This window comes from Crinia signifera, chromosome 1 (assembly GCF_055691185.1).
Source record: "Crinia signifera chromosome 1, ASM5569118v1, whole genome shotgun sequence".
Classification (NCBI taxonomy): Eukaryota; Metazoa; Chordata; class Amphibia; order Anura; family Myobatrachidae; genus Crinia; species Crinia signifera.
The window spans coordinates 53,737,986-53,758,472 of record NC_139217.1 but is presented as its reverse complement, the minus strand read 5'-3'; the positions used below and the strand labels follow the sequence as shown (position 1 = coordinate 53,758,472).

The 20,487-nt window shown below is 44.2% G+C and overlaps 1 protein-coding gene across 3 annotated transcripts in view; it reads left to right on the top strand.

Moving 5' to 3' along the window:
• TRMT44 (tRNA methyltransferase 44 homolog) overlaps nt 1-18,830 on the top strand; it is a 39,418-nt gene extending 20,588 nt beyond the window's left edge. For 2 of the 3 annotated variants that reach the window (XM_083152475.1, XM_083152559.1), the window contains exons 6-11: nt 1,982-2,053; nt 6,925-7,031; nt 8,716-8,899; nt 9,685-10,057; nt 11,038-11,154; nt 18,549-18,830. In XM_083152475.1, the coding sequence (XP_083008601.1) occupies nt 1,982-2,053; nt 6,925-7,031; nt 8,716-8,899; nt 9,685-10,057; nt 11,038-11,154; nt 18,549-18,805 (1,110 nt within the window). In that variant the 3' untranslated portion in view covers nt 18,806-18,830. Of the gene's footprint in view, nt 1-1,981; nt 2,054-6,924; nt 7,032-8,715; nt 8,900-9,684; nt 10,058-11,037; nt 11,155-17,804; nt 17,974-18,548 lie in introns of all 3 variants that reach the window. The other variant, XR_014450700.1, reaches the window with a different exon arrangement.
• Nucleotides 18,831-20,487: the final 1,657 nt, after the last annotated feature.

The following is a 20,487-nucleotide window of genomic DNA, read 5'->3' as shown; positions in this document are numbered from 1 at the left end:
CTGCATTAGATTTGCACTATATAGTCGTTGCTGCCCTGTCTATCTGGGTGTAGAATTGTGCTGTCACGGGAACGCGCATAGGGATCGCAAGGTAAGAAACCTGTGCGATCTGCATGCGATTTTGACTATACAGTCAAAATCTAATGTCAAATATCACAGTGTGTACACAGCAATAGACTGTGCAGGCGAGACTAATGGGGTGTACACATGGTTCAATTTACTTTCTATTAGATTTTGATTAGATTTGCTTTAGATGTCCTTTAGATTTGGCCTATTCAACATCCTCTCAATAGTCTTGCCTGTACAGTCTGTTTTTGTATTCAATGTAGAGAAAACGGGAGTGCTTATCGGCATCAAGGCTGGAAACCATTCCATTTCAGATCGATTTGATTTTGACTATATAAGCAAAATTGAATAGAATGTTATTCAAAATCGAATACACCCCTTATATCGAATAAAATTGAAAGAAAGTTGAATAGGCTAAATCTAAAGGGTATCTAATCAAAATCTAATTGAGAGTACACAGCATAAAATGGATCTTTTAATTTCTGGGACGCCTGTGTTTCCTGGTAGGTTATAGTAACATGGTGACCGCATTACTAAAGATGACCAGCATTAATATGGTCATTTATTTGTGTTCTTTGAAGTTTAATGAACTAACTAACTAACTAACTAACGGACTCCCCTGGGGGGTGTCTAATTATTCCCAATGTCGGAGCTGATTGGTGATTAGTCAGGAAAAACAGATCACAGATAAGAGACCATTTTTCTGCAATAGGCGCTGCAGAAACGCGTAGGTCATTGGCTTTTTGCAGCACATATGTGTTTTCATGTAATTAGGGATAATTCACCACATAAGCATGGCCTATTATTGGATAGCCCGATTTAATGGCCATATGCCTTTTATGGTAACAACAAATTATGGTACTTGTTTCCTAGCATGGTGCCCATCGCATCGCATACGATGGTATGCGATGCGATGTTATACAATTTTAAATTGTATACCATGGGTCTTCAAACTGCGGCCCTCCAGATGTTGTGGAAACACATGTCCCAGCATGCCCTGACAGTTTTGGCATGCTCTTATAGGAAAAAATGTGGCAATGCATGTTGGGACATGTAGTTTCACAACATCTGGAGGGCCACAGTTTGAAGACCCATGTTGTATACCATCGAATTGTACGCCATTGTATGGCATATACAATGGTATACGATTTTAAATTGTATAAGCACCCTAATGGGTGTTTTCAATGTTAAATGTGCCCCCTATAAGATAAATAATTGTATAAGCACCGTAATGGGTGCTTACAATGTTAAAAGCACCCCCACGCTACCCGTACTATCAACGCCAACCCGAAGCGTGGCGAGCGGCGACGGTACGCGTTCTCCAACCTTTTTCATACCCCCACTATCCACGTCGGCGTTGGAGTTGATTTTATATAGTGTGGCGTGCCACAGAGCCCGAAGCGTGGCGAACGCATGCGGAATACATGTGAAGTAATGCGCGTCTCCTCGCGGGGCTCGCTGCGCTCGCCACGCTTGGGGCTCAGTAGCTCGCTGCGCTTGCCACACTATATAAAATCAACTCCACGCTGACGTGGATAGTGGGGGTATGAAAAGGTCGGAGGAGGCATACCGCCGCCCCTCGCGGGCTCGCTGCGCTCTCCACGCTTCGGGTTGGCGTTGATAGTGGCGGTGGCGTGGGGGTGCATTTAACATTGTAAGCACCTATTAAGGTGCTTATACAATTAAAAATCGTATAGGGGGACCATTGTGCTAGGAAACAAGTACCCAAATTATCATTCCTGATTTGATATCCCATTAGACTTGCGCGAATCTGCCGTTTAAAGAAATCATTTCAATGATGCCAACATTTTTTTTCTATTTTCCAGTATCATTATTGTTTTTTCCATTTAACCGATTTATTTATTTATTTTATTTTATTTTATTTTTTCATTTTTTTTTTTTTCTCCTTTTAAAGCACCGAGGTCGAGGCATCGATGTTAGAAGAAGAAAAATATGGGATATGTATGGATCACAAACTATTTTGGAGGTATTCTGAAAATTTACTTCAAAACTAAATAGGTTCCAATGAGAGATGTGCAGTTACGCATTTACCCGGATCCCAAAAACGGAATCTTATCGGCTGTCACATTTTTTGTCTCGAAAACATGTGACCTCAGGATAGCCAATAAGGTCCCGTTTTGAGATCCGTGTAAATCTGAACCTGCGCATCTCTACTGTAGTTCCCATGAAATCTTAGCTTGCCAATAACTGCAGGTTCCCAAATAAACCGTTTACGGATGTGAGATTTGAATAATTCGTTTGCACCAGAGGTTCTCGACTGCAACCCTTAAGTACAGCAGGTGGGATAATTCCTGAGATCCACAAGGCAGGACCTGTTGGGGGGTACCTGCTAGTTGGATTTCAGAACTGGATTACGCTGTTTCAGTTAGGATATTTTCTATTTCAGCAGGGCTGGTGACACCCCGGACCATGGGACTGCAGGATTGGCACTTAAACTACTGTAACTCCTCACCCCTGCAACCCAAGCATGCCAGTTTTCTTCTAGGCACTTCAGACTATAGGCAAGGATTTAGAGAGCTGCTCTGCAGCCCTCATTGTCGATAATAGCCCTCTTTTCATTTGTAACATCTTACAGTCTTTTCTAGACACTACCTTTGGGAATTCCGACAGCTCTGCAAGTTTTCACCAAGGTCGTGTCGGTGATATTGACTACGCAGAGAAGATTTAACAGTCATACCTAATTTAGTTCTGCTCGTGAACGCTGCTTCAGCATTTAAAACAGCATCTAGATCACACGGTTCAGGTACTGCACTTCAGGATCACTTATTGTCAATGCCTTCCGTTCATGGAGGTGGTCTTCAATACCTCGCTGCATCGGATTCCAAAGCACGTTCCCTACAGAACTTGATGACCTCAGTTCTGTCAGTACCTCATCTGTAGATTGTGTGGCATGAAGCTGTTGGGCACAATGGCCTCATCTTATGAGACAGTTCAATAAACCAAGTTCCACTGGTGAGAAATTCAGTGGGAAATTCTCCAAAATTGCACAGGATGCTCAGCATCCCTCTCCTCTTAGTTTCTCATTCTGTCAGACACTCTCCACATGAATGGCTTGTTCCTGATTTATCGCCTCCAGGATCAATCCTTGATCTTTATGGATTGGGTCATTGATGCAAGTCTCCTCGTATGGGGTGCTGTAACTATGGGCCTTATTTTGGTTCATTCTTTCTGACAAAATCCGGTACTTATGTAGTATCTGGGCGTCCGATTTAGAAATCGGATCGGATCGCATCGCATCGCATGCGACCAAATCGTATGCGATGCGATGGTCAAGATTTTTCCATAGGATTCAATGTTAAAATGGTCTGAGTCTATTTTAACATAGAATTCCATGGGAAAAAGGGGTCCTTTTCCTTTCCCCACTATCCAAGTGGGCATGGAGTTGGATATAAACCTGTGGCGAGCGTAGCGAGCCACCGAGCCCGAAGCGTGGCGAGCGGACACAGAATACTTTTTAAGAAATATGCGTCCCCTCGCGGGGCTCGCTTCGCTCGCCACGCTTCGGGCTCGGTGGCTCGCTGCGCTCGCCACACTATATAAAATCAACTCTATGCCCACTTGGATAGTGGGGAAATGAACAGGACCTTCTTAACATTGAATCCTATGCAAAATCGCATCGAATCGCATCGCATCACATTGCATCTGATTGTATGCCTTAAGGTAAGGCATACAATCACAAAATCGGCAGCCCAGATACTACATAAGTACCCAAAATCCTTCTTAGATGGACAAAACCATGTGCACTGCAGGGAGGCAGATGTAACATGTGCAGAGAGAATTAGATTTGGGTGAGTAATTTTGTTTCTGTGCAGGTAAAATACTGACTGCTTTATTTTTACACTGCAATATAGATCTCACTTTGAAGTAAAACCCCACCCAAATCTAATTCTCTTTGCACAAGTAACACCTGCCCCACCTGCAGTGCACATGGTTTTGCCCATCTAAGAAGGATTTTGTCAGAAAGAATGAACCAAAATAAGGCCTTATATCTTCAGCTTCAGCGCTGCCGCTCAGTGTGATCGAGCTATGATATATTTTTCTGTCTCTCTTGAAGTTAAGTCCGTCCTGGACAAATGGTCAGTTTGTACTTCGTCTAGGAATAACAAACAGCGCTGCAGTTATGACAGAGGAGCCCATATCTTTTTGTAGTGTGAGAAATTGGGAAGCAAACTTTTTTTTTTTTTATAGAAGAATCACATTTCACCCAAGGGAATGGCCGCTCCATTTGAAGGCCTTCCAACAGCTAGTTTGGGAGTGGGGTCTTCCACAAGTGGATCTTATGGCCTCTCGACACAACTACAAGGTTCCACAGTCCTGTGTAAGATACAGGGACCTGCTGGCTTTTTGCTGTGGATTTCATATCAGTTTCCGCAGGACTTTCTGGGATATGTTTATTCTGACCCCAATGTTACCTTGGGTACTAAAGAGCCACAAAGAACTGGTGACGTGGGTGTTAGTGTTCCAGACTGACCACGCAAGTTGTGGTATGCCAACGTTCTCAAAATGTTGTCAGGTCCTGGGTGGCATCTTCCACACCATCCAGACCAGCTACAACAAGGTTCGCTTCTACATGAGAACCTTCCTCTGTTGGTTTTCCAGCCTGTCTGCACTATGCTACAAGCCCGGAAAGCAGTTTAATGCATTAATTACTAGAGTATGTAAGATCTACACCTTGTTGTGTGTGTACAGTTTTTGTCTCTTTTGTCCAAGTTTTGTGTCTCGGTTTTTCGATTTCCTTTGGTTTGGTTTGGATGCTGGTTTAAAACTTCAATCAGTACTTGTGTACTTTCACGGCTCCCATCGCATGCCAAATGTAGTGGCATGCGATGGGATGCGATTTTTGCAGTTTTTTAGCAATTTTTTACAAAATCGCATGCGATCGTATCGCATGCGTTTTTTAACAGAAATGCATCCAAATGCATTGAAATTAGTATCAAACATGTTCAATGGCCCCCAAATGTCATTTTTGAGGCTGTACCACCCCCACTATCAACGCGAACCTGAAGCGTGGCGAGCGCAGCGGTACGTGTCCTACGACCTTTTCATACCCCCACTATCCACGTCGGCGTGGAGTTGAGAATAAAAAGTGTGGCGAGCGCAGCGAGGCGAGGGGACGCGGACACCTGTGAAGCCCGCAAGGGGACGCGTATACCTGTGAAGGTATCAGTGTCCCCTCGCGGGGCTCGCCACGATTCGGGCTCGGTGGCTCGCTGCGCTCACCACACTTTCTATTCTCAGCTCCACGCCGACGTGGAGAGTGGGGGTATGAAAAGGTCGTAGGACGCGTACCGCTGCCGCTCGCCACGCTTCCGGTTTGCGTTGATAGTGGGGGGTGGTACAGCCTCAAAAATGACATTTGGGGGCCATTGAACATGTTTGATACTAATTTCAATGCAATTGGATGCATTTCTGTTAAAAATCGCATGCGATGCGATTTTTTGCTATGCGATGGACATCGTGGGAGCCGTGATTGTACACAAGTACCCTTCAATCTTTGAGAGTACAAATTTTGGCCCTGTCGGTTTTTTTCCAAAGCAGTTTTGCCCTTTTTTCCAGAGGTCTGACATTTTTTACAGGGTGTAGCATATATTCAACCACCGTTTCACTTGCCGCTAATGTAGCGGGATAGTAATCTGATCCTATGCCCTCTCAAATCGGCTTCATTTCCGAGTTGGGGCTCTGTCTTGAAAGCAGCATTTTCTTATTTTCCCCGACCATAAAGCAGTTCTCTGCAACGTTCCTAAGTTCCAGACGAAAATGGTTTCGGGTTTTCACTCAAACCACAAACTTGCCTCCTTCGGACGTAGTTCAAGATCTGTTGATTTACTTGGCCAGTACTTGAACTGTCAGCCACACAGTTTAGTTCCTTCTAAATTGGCAGAAGATGGTTGGCTGGCTGCAAAGCTAACTATTGTGTTTTGGATCTGCGCAGTCATCACTTGAGACCGGCACCTGACATGTGTCAATGCATTCTACTGGGCTAGTGGTGACCTCCTGGGCAGTGCGACCCAGGGCTTTGGAAGAACAGGTCTGTTGTTCAGCTACCTGGTCCTCTGCTCCCACACTTTACTTGTTTTTATCAATTTCATGCATTTGCCTCAGGAGATGACCACTTTGGCCATACAGCATTTGTTGATCTTCCCATGGTCCATTGTCCCACCAGCCTTGTTAGCAGAGAAAATAGTTTTTTTGGTCACTTACCATTGAAACCTTTTTTCTGAAGCAGACTGTGGGACACTGCATCCCCCCATCACATTTTTGTGAGGTTTTGGTTCTTGACCCTCTTATCCCTATGGATTTGTTTGTTGTTCTAAAGCAGTGATGGCTAACCTTGACACTCCAGCTGTTGTTGAACTACACATCCCAGCATGCCCTGCTTCAGTTTTACTATTTGGCCATGCTAAAACTGATGCAGGGCATGCTGGGATGTGTAGTTCAACAACAGCTGGAGTATCAAGGTTAGGCATCACTGTTCTAAAGGTTTCAATGTGTTACTTCAACTCCTCTCCAAACTCTTTCAAAGACGTACTGGCATGCTGGGATGGCAAAGGGAGGAGCTTAGAATTAAAGTTACAGTATTAAAGTTAGTTCCAACTCCAGTGATAAACAACCAACCAATCACCTCCATCTGTCCATATTTCAAACACAGTCTGTGAATATGGCAGGTAGGAGCTGATTGGCTGGCTGTTTATCACTCTCCCTTTATCACTTTTGAAGCTTGGTGCACCTGGCCCTATATGTTTTATTTTACTTGGGAACCTTGAAAAGGCTGAGTGTCACTTCTGTATGTGGAGGACCCTGAATTGTTTCTAATATGAGGAAGCATTCTTTCCCCAGGAATCTTCAATTACACCAAGTGACGATTATCTATATCCAGACACGGACTGGATCATCGGTAACCATTCTGATGAGCTGACACCATGGCTTCCCGTCATCGCCGCTCGGTAACTAAAAAGCATATAAAACAAACCAAGTTATATATAAAGTAGAGAAAAGCCAATCAAAATCATTTCTTCTGTAATGTACTATCACTTTGAGCTGTGACAGTTTTAGCCCACGAACTCTCCACTCCACCCCCAGTCCCTATCTGCTCCTACCTCCAATCTATCTTCACAGCTCCCTCTCTCTCCATATCCAGCGAGTTTGAAACAGATCAGTGTCCCTGCAAACATTGCGTTCACTTTTTATTAGGACACCTTTTAAAACAAAAAGGATTAATATGGTCCATCGAGTGGCCTCTAGTGGTCAATGGCGGTACTTTACCTCATAGAGGTGAGGAGTAGTTAGCCATATATATGCACACCCATGATCTACACAAGACAATCCATTGCGAGTCAGCTACTATATGAACGTACTAAGTGTAGATTAATTGGGAACAAGCCAAACAAAGCACAACCGCCGCCCTGGAGGTTCACCTGCGGATGTGGGGAACATGGCTACCTGGTACTCCTCTTGGGGAAGCAGCAGTTCATGAAGCCTCTCCTTGGAAGCCATTCTTCTTTTAGCTCTTGGTCTGTCTCGCAGCTCAGGGTCCGGCTCCGTTTGGGGAGGTGCGCAGCTCCTAGACCCAAACACCTAGCGAGGCGTCTGTGCATTATCAATGTGGCATCAAAATGATTCTGCCACTTGGTCCGCCATGCTCTGTATATGTCAAAGATCCTAAAACCTGCAATAAGTACATGGGCTGAACCTACTTTTTTGTCTTATTGGCATTGTAGAGGATGATCTTTTTGAGGGGATATGGTCATTGGGTCTACAGCAAGTTGGTCGACACCATTAGGTCAACATGGGTCTAGGTCGGCAGGTCATTAGGTCGACACAAGCATTAGGTCAACAGGGTCAACAGTCAAAAGGTCGACATGGGGGTTTTCACTGTTTTTTGAGCCGACATGTGTCCTCAGGCGGTATTTAATGCCCTACCATCCTCTAGGGTGTGGCCATGCCCGAAGCATAGCGAGCGGATGCGGTGCACTGAAAATTGTGTCTGTGTCAACATTCGGGTCCAAAAACAGTGAAAAACCCCATGTCGACCTTTTGACTGTCGATCTAGACCCTGTCGACCTAATGCTTGTCGACCAACTTACTGTAGACCAAAAGATCCCAACCGTTTTTGAGGCGCTGCTCAATTGTAAAGGGTTAATGCACCTAGAGTGCCAATCTCCTTGTGTACTGACCTCCCGGCAGCTTTGGGAATCATGTTGGCGCACATGGCAGGGTTGCCTGTCCTCCCGGAATGGCCCATTGACTGGGGTGTCCGTGGGTAAAATGACACAAGGCATCATTTTCGCCCCGCCCCCCGCAGTGCAATGCCTGAAATACCGGCATTGCATGGGGCGTGGCTAAAATTATGTGATCAGTCTAGGCACGCCCCCCCCCCAATAGGACAGCCCACCTGAACCGCCTATTTTTTTACTCCCGGCGATGGCCCTGCCCCCTTGCCTAACAGAGCTGGCTTCCCAAAGTCGGCAAGTATGGCACATGGGTTTTTTATCTTCATAACCACAGATATCGGCCAGTCTATGTCAGTAATAGGAACCGTTTAATGTTCTGCTTGTGAGACAACCGTGCAGCCCGGCCTGACCATGCCTCCTCCCTATCTGTGCCTTCACGTCGTATCCTGTCTTCCAGGTCATCCTACACTTGCTGCTTTTTCGTATTACCTTGCTGCTTCTTCAATTTCTATGGAAAATACAACCGAAAGTCCGGCAAGAAGACTCAGTATAGGGAATACCTGGACTTTGTCGCTGACATTGGTGCTCAGTGCGGATTTAACGTGGAAGAAGATTGCCTTAGAATCCCATCGACAAAGCGAGTAAGTTTAGGGTAAAGCTTAATACACTTAATACGCTTAAATACGCTTAGATAAAAAAATGATGTTGCCCATAGCAACCTACCGGATTCTGCCTATCATTTATCTATTGCATCTTATTTAACTCTGGTCTGTTCTTTTAAAGAAAGAATTACATTATAGATCATTTGAATATGGCAATATGCAAATTGTTACTAGGTTCTCAGTGACTATGTGGTATGTTTTTACTGACTCTTATAAAAATGATATTATGTTGCCCATAGCAACCAACCAGATTCTGTGTGTCAATTTATCGGATGCAGAAGAGCAGGACTGGCCAAACCGGTGCTCAAGATTTCCCAACAGTTCATGTTTTCTAGACCACCTAGGTGGAGCACAGGTGCAGTCCTTACTACAAATGGTGCGCCTCTCGTTCATGTGGGCCCAGTACCGCCTCCCGCCGCTCCACGGTCGGTACCCGCAGCCCCCCCCCAACCCTGCCCATCTCCCTGAAGAGGAGATGAGCATGGTTTCCGCCATCAGCCGCCATGAGAAGGGGATGCGCGTGCGCCCCCGTCAGATGGAGCGTCTCTCCGCCAGCAGGGGGTATCTGGCGAGGGCTGGCGCTGAATGAGAGGCGACCAGTTTTGATAATGTAACGTGTAGGAGAGCATCAGCCGCCAAACTGTGATTATTGTATAGTTGTTACCTTGTTGTTGCCAATGTGTACTTAGAATAAACATTCAGTATGGGAATACTGGATACCTTGAATGGCTCCTGACCTGTCCTTTGCATTGGTTTGACCACAGGTGTGCCTTATAGGGGAAACAAGGCGGTATCCTCCGCAGGAGGAGGCCCAGGTTGATGAGCAGAGGGCTCAGTATATAGCCAGTCATTCTGCTGACGCTAAGCACGGTAACGCGGACTCCGGGCTTTGTGTTGGTCATACAGACACTGGTAATGGAGAAGAAAGCACCGACGGCCCAAAGGCAGAGCATACCAGCTGGATATCTGGCTTCCGCCCCCGGGACAAAGTGGAACAGATCAGGAACTGCGTCTTGCTGCCCAGAGATTTCATTGATCGGGTGGTCCTGCAAGTTGCTCAGCTGCTGTTATGCTCCAACACCGGGGAAGAGGAGGACATTGTACGGGATGGGGCAGGCAGCACCTGGAACAGGGGGAGTAAGTGCTCTTCTCTCTTGTTGTTATTGTATACCTATGATGTGCCACATTATTATTATTATTATTATTATTATTATTATTATTATTATTATTATTATTATTATTATTATTATTATATGTATCAAGCCAGATGGGCAACTTTTTAATTCAAACTCTATTATTTAATCGCAGAGGTTCCCAAATTCGGTCCTCTTCTCAGCGTGGTAAAAAGATGGGATCTCTTTTGAATAAGGGACGTTGCAAGCAACAAATCAAATTCGATTTTTTTTGTTTAGCACATTCTAGAAGATCTAGATAGAATCTGATTGGTTGGTATGTGCAACATCCTATCTTCAATAGAACTTCCGTTTATGCTTGGGCACAGGTGACTTAACACAATCAGTTGGATTTAACCATCTGCGCTCAGGATGCGGTCATTGGGTCGACACCTGAACTAGGCCGACGTGGCTAATGTCGACCGTGTCGGAAGGTCGACGCAAGCATTAGGTCGACTATGGGGAGGTCGATAGTCAAAAGGTCGACATGAGCTCTGAGGCTATTACATTTGAACACAGGTCTTTAAGAATATCCTGTTGGTACAAATGGAGTCACCTATGCTTAAGTATTGATACACTTAAAACCTGGACTATTGGGGGTTTAGATGGGAGTTCTATTGAAGATGGGATGTTGCTATGGGCAACCAATCGGATATGATCTATTACCTTCTAGAAGGTGTTAAATAAATAAAAAGTGAGATCTGATTGGTTACTATGGGCAACATCCATGAATCAATCAATAGAACACCCATCTTAGTAAATAAACCCCTTAGAGTGCCTCGAGAACAGAGATTGGGAGCCACTGCTGCTATTACTCCATTCTTCCTTACCCACCTCCGAAATATAGGCGTAAGACGGGAGCTTATATTGTATAAGATGTATGATAAATATGGTAAAGGATCCCATGTTCTTTCCTACATAATGTCTATTGTGCATCCTCTGCAGGATGTCTTCCATTACGGGAAGTAGCTGAAGTCCTGGACAAGGAGACCCTACAGAGGCTGAAGAATGAATGTGGAGGCCTGCAGACCCTGCTCAGGAACAATCATCAGGTCTTTCAAGGTAACCATGAATAGATGGCCTGTGCATCACCAAACCAGTCGATAGGCAGCCGATCTGTCACCCAGCCTTAGTGTTGGGGATGTTAAAAACCGTTCTTCTTCCTACAGATGGAGCGCAGCTCATGCTTGCAGGGGATGGCAATTCTATCGCCAGGCCCCGTCAGCCCCCGCCAGCCGTCAGAAGGGGGTACGCGTGCACAAGAAGCTTGTGCACCCCATTCCGACGGAGCTCCCAGCCGCCGCCACCCAAGGCCCCATCGCCGGTACCAACCACCACCTCGAACACCCCCCAACCCTGCCCGTCTCCCTGATACGGAGATGGTCAGGGTCACACCGCCCAGCCGCCAAGTGACTGGGACGCACGTACAAGTGAGATGGAGTCCCTCTCTGCCAGCGCTCGCCAGCAGGGACGTTCTGGCGAGCGCCGGCAATGAAAGAGAGGGGCTCCAATAGTACTTCATGGCAGCCCTCCATAATGGGGTTAAGTCCCTTCCCCCTACCAATAGACCATCTCTTAGTCCACCTCTGGTACATAAGTATGCTCTTTCCCACATAATCCAGTCTTTTTTCCAGTCTCCTGTCTGTCAGTAGCAGGCTAGTAAGCCGGTTGTGTTGCTTCCCCTGGGGTAAAGCGGAGGAGGCGGCGCCTTACCTCAGTTATGCCGATACCGGTGGCTGGACATGTGCGAACAGACATGGACCCTTTCACGCTGCAAATTGCAAGGAGCGGCTCCTGCGGCAGACGCCGGGGCTGTGCATGCTGACTAGCGGGGAGCTCCGCTTCCGGCGGCTCCCAGGTAACACAAAGCTGCGTTCCACCCGTTGCGGCAGTGACGAGTAGCGGGACTTCAGCTTCCAGCGGCCTCCCCGGCGTCACGCATTATGCGCTCCACTGGGCGGAAGTAGTGGCGCTTTCTTTTCCGACGGCGTCCTGGACAAGGCGGGGATGAGGTGCGCTCATATAAGCAGGCACTGGAGGCCTGAGATAGGCAGGCTGCAGGTGTTTAACTGCATTTGTCCTTCTGGATATCTGCTGTATCATGGAGAAGGAAGCCTTACCCCAGAAACCAGTGCTCTCTACTCCGAGGTAGGTCCTCACAGAGGACTGGTTACTACTTATTTCAGTTAGGGTCCTTTTAGTTAGCTTTTCTTATTTTTCTCTTGTAGTGTCTTCTGTTTCTAAGAAAAAGACACGCAAGAAGAAAAATATATAAAAGTGTGTTCATACTGTGATAAAGCAATCTCTGGAACTTTGGAGGAATCTTTGTGTATGGATTGTGTTAAAGATTCTGCTCCTGCTGCATCCTCACAGTTAGTACAGGTTATGGAGTGGATGAAGAGATCGTTTGTTTCAAAGGAGGAGTTTTTGCACAGTAGTAAACGGTCTCGGTCTCAGACCAGTTTGGACTTTGATTATGAATCTCCTGTTTGTGTGTCTGAGGACAAATCCACGGCAGGGTCTAGTACTGAGTCAGGTGAGATGGTTGAAGAAAGCACAATACAGAACTTGGATATGGTGGAAGTGGTGTAGAAAAATATATATAAATCTTTGAATTATAAAGATGTGGCTAAATTGGAACATGACAGTATATTTGAGGATAGATCCTCTGTAGCCTATCCCTCCGCCTCCTAACCTCTTTCGCTCCTTCTATCCTGTCTACCCTACCCCTCCATCCATTCCCATCCATCCGTTCCTACTTATCCTATTGTTTTTCGTTCGTCCACCCACCTCCTTTTAGTCTGTTAACTCTTATGAGTAGGGCCCTCCTTCCTCACGTACTCACCCTACCTCTTTACCTCACCAGTGCTCCTGCCCGGTTCTTCCCTTCCTCTACTTCATCTTCAGTCTCCTCGAAAATTTCGACACCTACTTCAGAACTGATGCTGATTTTAGTTCTACCAGCTATACCCCTATTTATGCTGTATTTTATCAACACACCCTATACGTTACCTTGTAATTTGTTTTTTTGTTTGCTATGTACGGCGCTGCAGACACTTTGTGGCGCCTTATAAATAAACAAACTACTACTACTAAAAGGTATATCATTTCCGGTTCACAAAGTAGTGAAAGAAATTATGCAGAAGGACTGGCATAGGGGGTTATTTTGAATCACTCGGAAAGGCACAATCCCTCTCTAATGGACAAAACCATATGCACTGAAGGTGGGGCAGATGTAACATGCAGAAAGAGTTAGATTTTGGTGGAGGGTGTACTTCAAACTGATATCTATATTTGAAGTGTGGGGTATTGGTTGCCTCAGTAGTTAGGGCTTTTAGGTTGTGGTGTTCATCGTTACAGAATGACCGCTATTGATTTTTGTTTGAGGCATCGTTGGATGTTTTAGACTTCTCAGCAAAATCCTTGACTTCAGGCATCTTGGCCAGGAGGGCTCTATGGCTCAGATCATGGGCAGCGGATTCTCACGCCAAAGGTAGACTTATGGTACTGTCATATGAAGGATCCTTTTTTGTGTGGGAGAAAAATTGTATTCATTAAAACATGATAAACGTGGCAGGTATATGGAGTATCCTTTCAGGCAGCAGCTTAAGCATGCTAGGTCGTATAGACCTGGTAGGCCCTATAAGGATAGCTTTTTTTCCCAACACATCCAGGTCTTCCTTTCATCAGTCTAACCAACGGGTAGGTCAGAGACAATGACTGGCAACAGTCTCAGGCAGAATCGCAAGTTGTAGGAAGAATTTCAAATTTTGCGGAAGCGTGGATAAAAAGTGTCCAGGACAAATGGGTCCTGAAGATAATTACACAGGGATACCAGTTAGATTTTCTCAGATGTCTAAGGGTAGACAAATTTGTGAAGGCAAGATTTCCAAGTCTGAATATAGAGGTCTCCATACTACTAAAGAGTCTGAACGGATTAATTAGCTCTGGTGCAGTAGAACGAGTTCCGAAGTTGGAACTCGTTGGCTTATTCATTGTGCCAAAAGCGTCAGGGGGTTTCAGAATAATTCTGGATTTGAGAAGCTTAAACAAGAGAATAAGGAAAAGGAAGTTTCAAATGGAAACTTCGAAGTCTATCCTGATGGGATTGAGAAAAGGAGATTTTCTGGTGTCCATAGACTTGCAGGACGCTTGCTTTCATATCCCGATAAAGAAGTCCAACAGAAAGTTTCTAAGATTTTGCCTAAAAGGGATGCATTATCAATTCACGTGCCTGCCTTTCGGCCTGATGTCATCCCCAAGGGTTTTCACAACAGTTTTAGTGACCCTAATTGCCTGTCGCAGGAAAGAGGGCATTGCTATTTGGGCTTATCTGGACAACCTCATTATTGCAGGTAGATCAAAAGAAGAAGTGTTAGAGGCAACAGAGTTTGTCTTTCAGTTTCTCCAGCAACATGGTTGGTTGATAAACCTAAAAAAAGTAATTTGGTTCCATCCCAAAGTGTTCTCTTTCTAGGAATGAGAATAGATACAGTAAGTTTGAAGATCTCCCTGTCGGAGGAAAGATGTGGCAAGATCCAGGAATTAGTGGACGTTGTTCAAAGGAAAGAGAAGGTACAACTTGTCCTGGCTCTGAAGTTATTGGGCATGATGGTGTCGACCATTGGAATAATCCCTTGGGCAAGATGGGGAATGAGGGAGTTCCAGTGAGACTTACTCAAGCATTCCAAGCAAAGAACACCATTAAACCATTGGATAAGGATATCGACTTCGGAAAAATAGTCCCTGTCATGGTGGGGAGACTATCAACTTTTAATGAGAAATTTCCCATTGGCGGTGCCACAGTTTCAGGTTCTGAAGACGCTAGCATGTACGGCTGGAGGGCTCATCTGTCGCAAAAGAGCTGTCAAGGTATTTGGTCCCCTCAAGAGGAGAGACTTTCTTCAAATATAAAGGAAATAAGAGCAGTCTGGCTAGCAATGTGCCATTTTTGAAAGGATATCGTAGGAAGTCATCTGAAAATCTTTTCAGACAATGTGTCAGTGGTGGTGTATATCAACAGGCAAGGTGGCACCAGAAGTCCGGCCATCATGAAGGAAGTAAAAAGCATTATTGACTGGGCAGAAGGTCATCTAAAGTCACTGGTAGCATTACACGTCCCAGGAAAGGAGAATGTGATTGCGGATTATTTGAGCAGGAACAAGATATGTCCAGGAGAATGGGAACTGGAGAATTCGATATTCCAGTTGATAGGAGACAGATTTGGGTTTCTTGATATAGACTTAATGGCAATGGCGAGGAATATGAAACTGAAACTCTTCCCGTTACAACGAAGTGGGCGCCTGTGGGACACGTTTTTTCCCAGAATTGGAGTTTCAGCATTGCCTATGTATTTCCTACCTTTCCTCTCATCTCCAAAGCATTAAAGAAAATTGTGGAAGACCAAGCATAAGTGGTTATAGTGTTACTCTTTTGGCCAAGAAGGTCGTGGTTCCCGACAGTGTTGAGTAAGGTGGTCGAGGAACCTTTAAGGCTACCAGTAGTTCCGCACCTGCTATGCCAAGAACCTCTACAATATCAGGAACCCCAGACTCTGTCTTTAATGGCATGGAAATTGAATGAGAGATCTTAAGAAATAAAGATCTTTCCTCTTCTGTGATTTGATCTTCTTCCGCAGGCAACAAAAAGTTTCATCTTTGATATATTACAGAATCTGGAAAGTTTTTTTTGACTGGTCTAAGGGAAAATATGATGTTTTTAAGGCAGATATTTCTCAAGTTCTACAGTTTTTCTTGGAAGGATTTGGCAGTATCTACCTTGAAAGTACAGATAAATGCATTGAGCGTTCTGTGGGACAAGAAGCTTGCGGAAGATAAATTACCAGGTTTTGTCAAGCCATTAGGAGACTTAGGCCTAGAATTAGGTCCTTTGTGCCTTAATGGGACCTAAATTTAGTGCTTAATGCACTTTGAACCACTGGATAGGGCAAAGTTTACGTTTCTTACATGGAAAGTGGTCTACCTCACTGCATTAACTTCAGCTAGATGAATTGGAGAATTACAAGCTTTGGGGGCTCTAGCTATATTTAAAGTTTTTTCTGGACAAGATTGTCTTAAGGACAAATCCTTAATTTTTGCCCAAAGTGGTATAACCATTTCATATTAATCAGGAAATTGTTTTACTCCTTTTTTTTTTTCTCTGACCAAAGAATTAAAAAAAAAAGGACACTCTCCATACATTGGATGTTGTTCGTGCTATCTCATTCTATTTAGATAGTTAATGGCTTCAGGAATGCAAATAATCTTTTTGTTATTCCAGTAGGGGCTAGGAAAGGTTTTTTCCCCTACTAAACAAACCATTTCAAGATGGCTTAAAGAGACCATTACCTTTGCCTATAAAAAGGGTGGTCGTGAAGCTCCAAGAGTAATCAAAGCACACTCGGCTAGAGCAATGTCTGTTTCATCGTATATCGTGAGAGACATATGTGCGGCAGCCACCTGGTCATCGATGCATACTTTCTCCAAACATTACGCATTGGATGTGGCTAAGGAGTCCTTTGGTGGTCATGTCTTTAGCCAGGCTATGGCTTTAGGTATTGCATTGCCCTCCCTATTTCAGCTTTTGTGTATGCCAATATGGAGGGCTGCCATGAAGTAGGAAAAAGAAAACAGCGGATTATACTTATGATAATTCCATTTCTTCGGAATACTTCATGGCAGCTCTTAAGGTGCCCACAGACGCTACAATTGTACTGTGCTATGCGTTTTTGACTGTACAATGGTTCTATACAATTTTTCTTCCAGCTTGCTATGAGATGTGCACTTGGATGCATGTGATGAACCCATGTTTGTAATGTTAAATTTCAGATGTAGTCTAAAAAGTACGTGCAGCACGTACTTTTTTAGACCTACAATATCGGGCTCCTGGGAACATAAACACCATCCAATAATTGTACATAAGATGCAATTTGTGCTTAAAAAGTACAAAACGCATTCGATAATTGATGCGTCTGTGGGCACCTTTAGTTTCCCTCCCTGTTGTTGTTGTTTTTATTTTAGGATCCTGGGAGGAGACAGTCAAAAGACTGGATTATGTGGGGAGGAGCAGACTTGTGTTCCAGAGGTGGGGGGATCCGAAGAGAAAATTGCCTCTCTATTGGTAGGGGGAAGGTACCTAACCCCATTGTGGAGGGCTGCCATAAAGTATTCCGAAGAAATGGAATTATCATACGTATAATCTGCTGTTTTTACTCTGAAATATATCATATTTATATAATATTTTATTACATATATACATATATATGTTGTTATAAATGTTTATTATATTGTTCTTTATTAAAATTCCAAGTGCTTGAAGGCAGTAATGTCTCTGTTCTTATTTTGCATACTATAATCTTCTATTATCTGTACACCTTATGAGCTGCGTTCTTCCTGTAATAAGTTCCATTGTGACCTCATCTCTCCTCTGTTCCCCCCAGGTGTAGGGCCTTTGGGGCTAAATGTAGCTTATTCCACTCTGAGAGAGATGATGCTTACACCACCACTATGTGACCTAAATATTCTATCATCTGCCTTTACCCTGAGTGAATAGCATTGCAGGAGGGTTTTATACAGAGCAATGAAAATACAATTTGCAAATATAAATGATTTTGCTTAGAAGTATTTTCCAGTACACTGTACTGTATGTTCTCAGTTTCTGAGGTCTAGCTTTGTTATTTCAGGCTAACGTAGGGTATGACCATGTTTCAACAGGCGCTGGCTTTCCATTAATGGCAAGCCCTGCATTTCCCAGAATGCTAGTGGCTAGTATGGTGTTCTGACAGTTGTACAGCTGGATGGCTTTCGCTCTAAGAACATTGCTCTTTTTACAGTAGCTACTGATTTGATGGGTCCACATTACATTCTGTTCTCACTTCCTACGGTAGGGATCTTCCAACCTATCCCCTTTACAAAACACCATCTAACTTCCCTTCTAAGCATGTTTCTTGCCCCTGTCTCGTATGTTGACATTTCAGAACCACTAACGCAGTGTTTTCCCCAGAAAAAACAGGTTTTAAGGATATCCATGATTGAGCACCATTGATAAAATCAAAATGACTGAGGGGTAGATGTATGAAGCAGTTATAAGGGAGGAGAAGTGAGCCAGAGGAGAAGTGGCCCATGGCAACCAATCAGCACTGAAGTAACATCTTTAATTTGCATAATATAAACTTATACAGAGCAGCTGATTGGTTGCCATCGACCACTTCTCCTCTGGCTCACTTCTCCTTCCTTATTACTGCTTCATACATCTACCCCAGTGGTACTAATTACATCACCTGTGCTCAAGTACGGATTTCCTCAAAATTTGGGCTGTGAAGTTACTTAAGAAGTGTGTTTGTGCACCACTGTACCACAATGAAATCCTCAATGAATATCTGCAACGAATGGTTTTAAATAGTATTTTTTTTTGTAAATAACCGATGTAACCAAAAACAAAATTATTTTTCCTCACAGTGATGAATGCAACGGTGTCGATACGTGACTGGAGCCAGGAAACACAAACCACCTCAAGTAAACAGAGGACAGAAGCCAAGAAAAGACTCTCGCCTAACGTTTTAAAAACACGGCTTTGCTGGTTTTATGCCCACCACCCCGACAGCTGCCCTCGACCCACCAGCAGTTGCCCGTATGCACATGGAGCGGTGGAGCTGCAACCAAGTTCCCTACCGGATAGGAAAAAAAACAGACACCCAGAACCGCACGGTCAATAAAACTTAGCAAAGCCATTTCCCGGCACTGTATCTGTGTTTTTTGTTTTCTTCTATTCTTAACTTCCTCTAATTGGACCCACTTACTGAGCCAAAAGAACACGGTCTTCAAATTAGTGGGGTAATTACGGAGGAGATTTAGTTAACACTGTAATTCATTGTGTTTTAGGTTTCGTTTGTCACCCTGGGTCTGTAACACCTGCCACTGCTACAACAATGACAATCTATATATAATTCATATAAACTTAAATGACTGAACATTATTATTATTAATATAATCTTACAGAGAGTTTTATGCTTTGTTTTTGGTTAAGGTATTAAAGGATAAAGCGACTGTGGTGTTCTGACACTTGTGGGGTAAATTATAGCGTACGGTACTCAGTGTGAACCCACATTTACATAATTATGCATATACTGTATAGTAGCAGGAACAGCTTGCAACAATTGATCATTTAAGTTTATTTTCGCACAAGCTCTATACATCTAGAACTGATAATTCAAGTCCGGTAAAGTGTAATATAACTAACTGGGCGCCCATGCACTTCATAGAGGGGTATTCAATGCCGCAGCGAGCGGCCGGCGAGGGGGTTAAACAGCGAGGATTGCTGAAAACCAGCGATCCTCGCTGTTTAACCCCCGCGCCGGCCGCTCGCTCTATTCAACATTCTGGGGAAATCCTCGCCGCCACAGGACGGCGACAATTCCCCAAAACAGCGAGACCCGCGGCTACTGCAGAAAACTCGCAGTTTTTAGCCACGGGTCTCGCTGCTTCTGGAGCCGCATCCGCCAATTCCACCTCGCTCAAAAAACGGAGCGAGGGGGAATTGGCAGGTGCGGAGGCAGCGTTGAATGCTGTCAAGGTGAGTGGTGACAGCGAGCAGGAATCCCTGCTCTCTGTCACCACTCGCAAACAGCATTGAATACCTGCCATAGAGAGAGATGCGTAACCTATTGTAGCTTTTCAGAACTGAAAATGTTTAAAATAATATTGGGATAATGGGGAAGGTGATCAAAGCCCTCACTTGGGGGGCGGGGGTGCTGATTCAGACCTGTTTGTGTATGTTTGACCATCAGGGACGGGAACTAATTTGGCCCGTAACAAACAGGTTTGTTGGGGTTGTCTGGGAACAAGGACAGATATGGAAGTCGAACAATCCAAAAGGTCAATTCATGCGCTTATTCAGAAATTGTTCCGATCTCGAAACATACAAATTACAGAGCAACACAATGGCTGATTCCTTTCTGGATAGGGGATATCCCCCAAAACTCATTTCAAAAGCTTGTGAGGAAATCGGAACATATGATCGAACAATGTTACTCACAAACAAAAATAAATATAATGATAAACGCAAAGAAAAATATGAGAATGATATCATCTCAACCTTTAATGGTGAATACAGACCTATAAAAGGAATTATTAACAAAAACTTTAATCTCCTTAAATGTGATCCCATTTTGAGAGATCTCCTGCCTACAAAACCCAAATTTATATTCAAAAGAAACAGAACAGTCAAAAACATTCTGGCCCCTAGTGTATTTAAGGGTATAAAGAAAGAAAAGAACAAAGAAAAAATATCATGGCTACAACCACAAACTGGTTGTTATAGATGCAATAAGACCAGATGCATCACTTGCAAACACATTCAGAACAAAACTCAAGAAATATCCATCGATAATGACAGTAA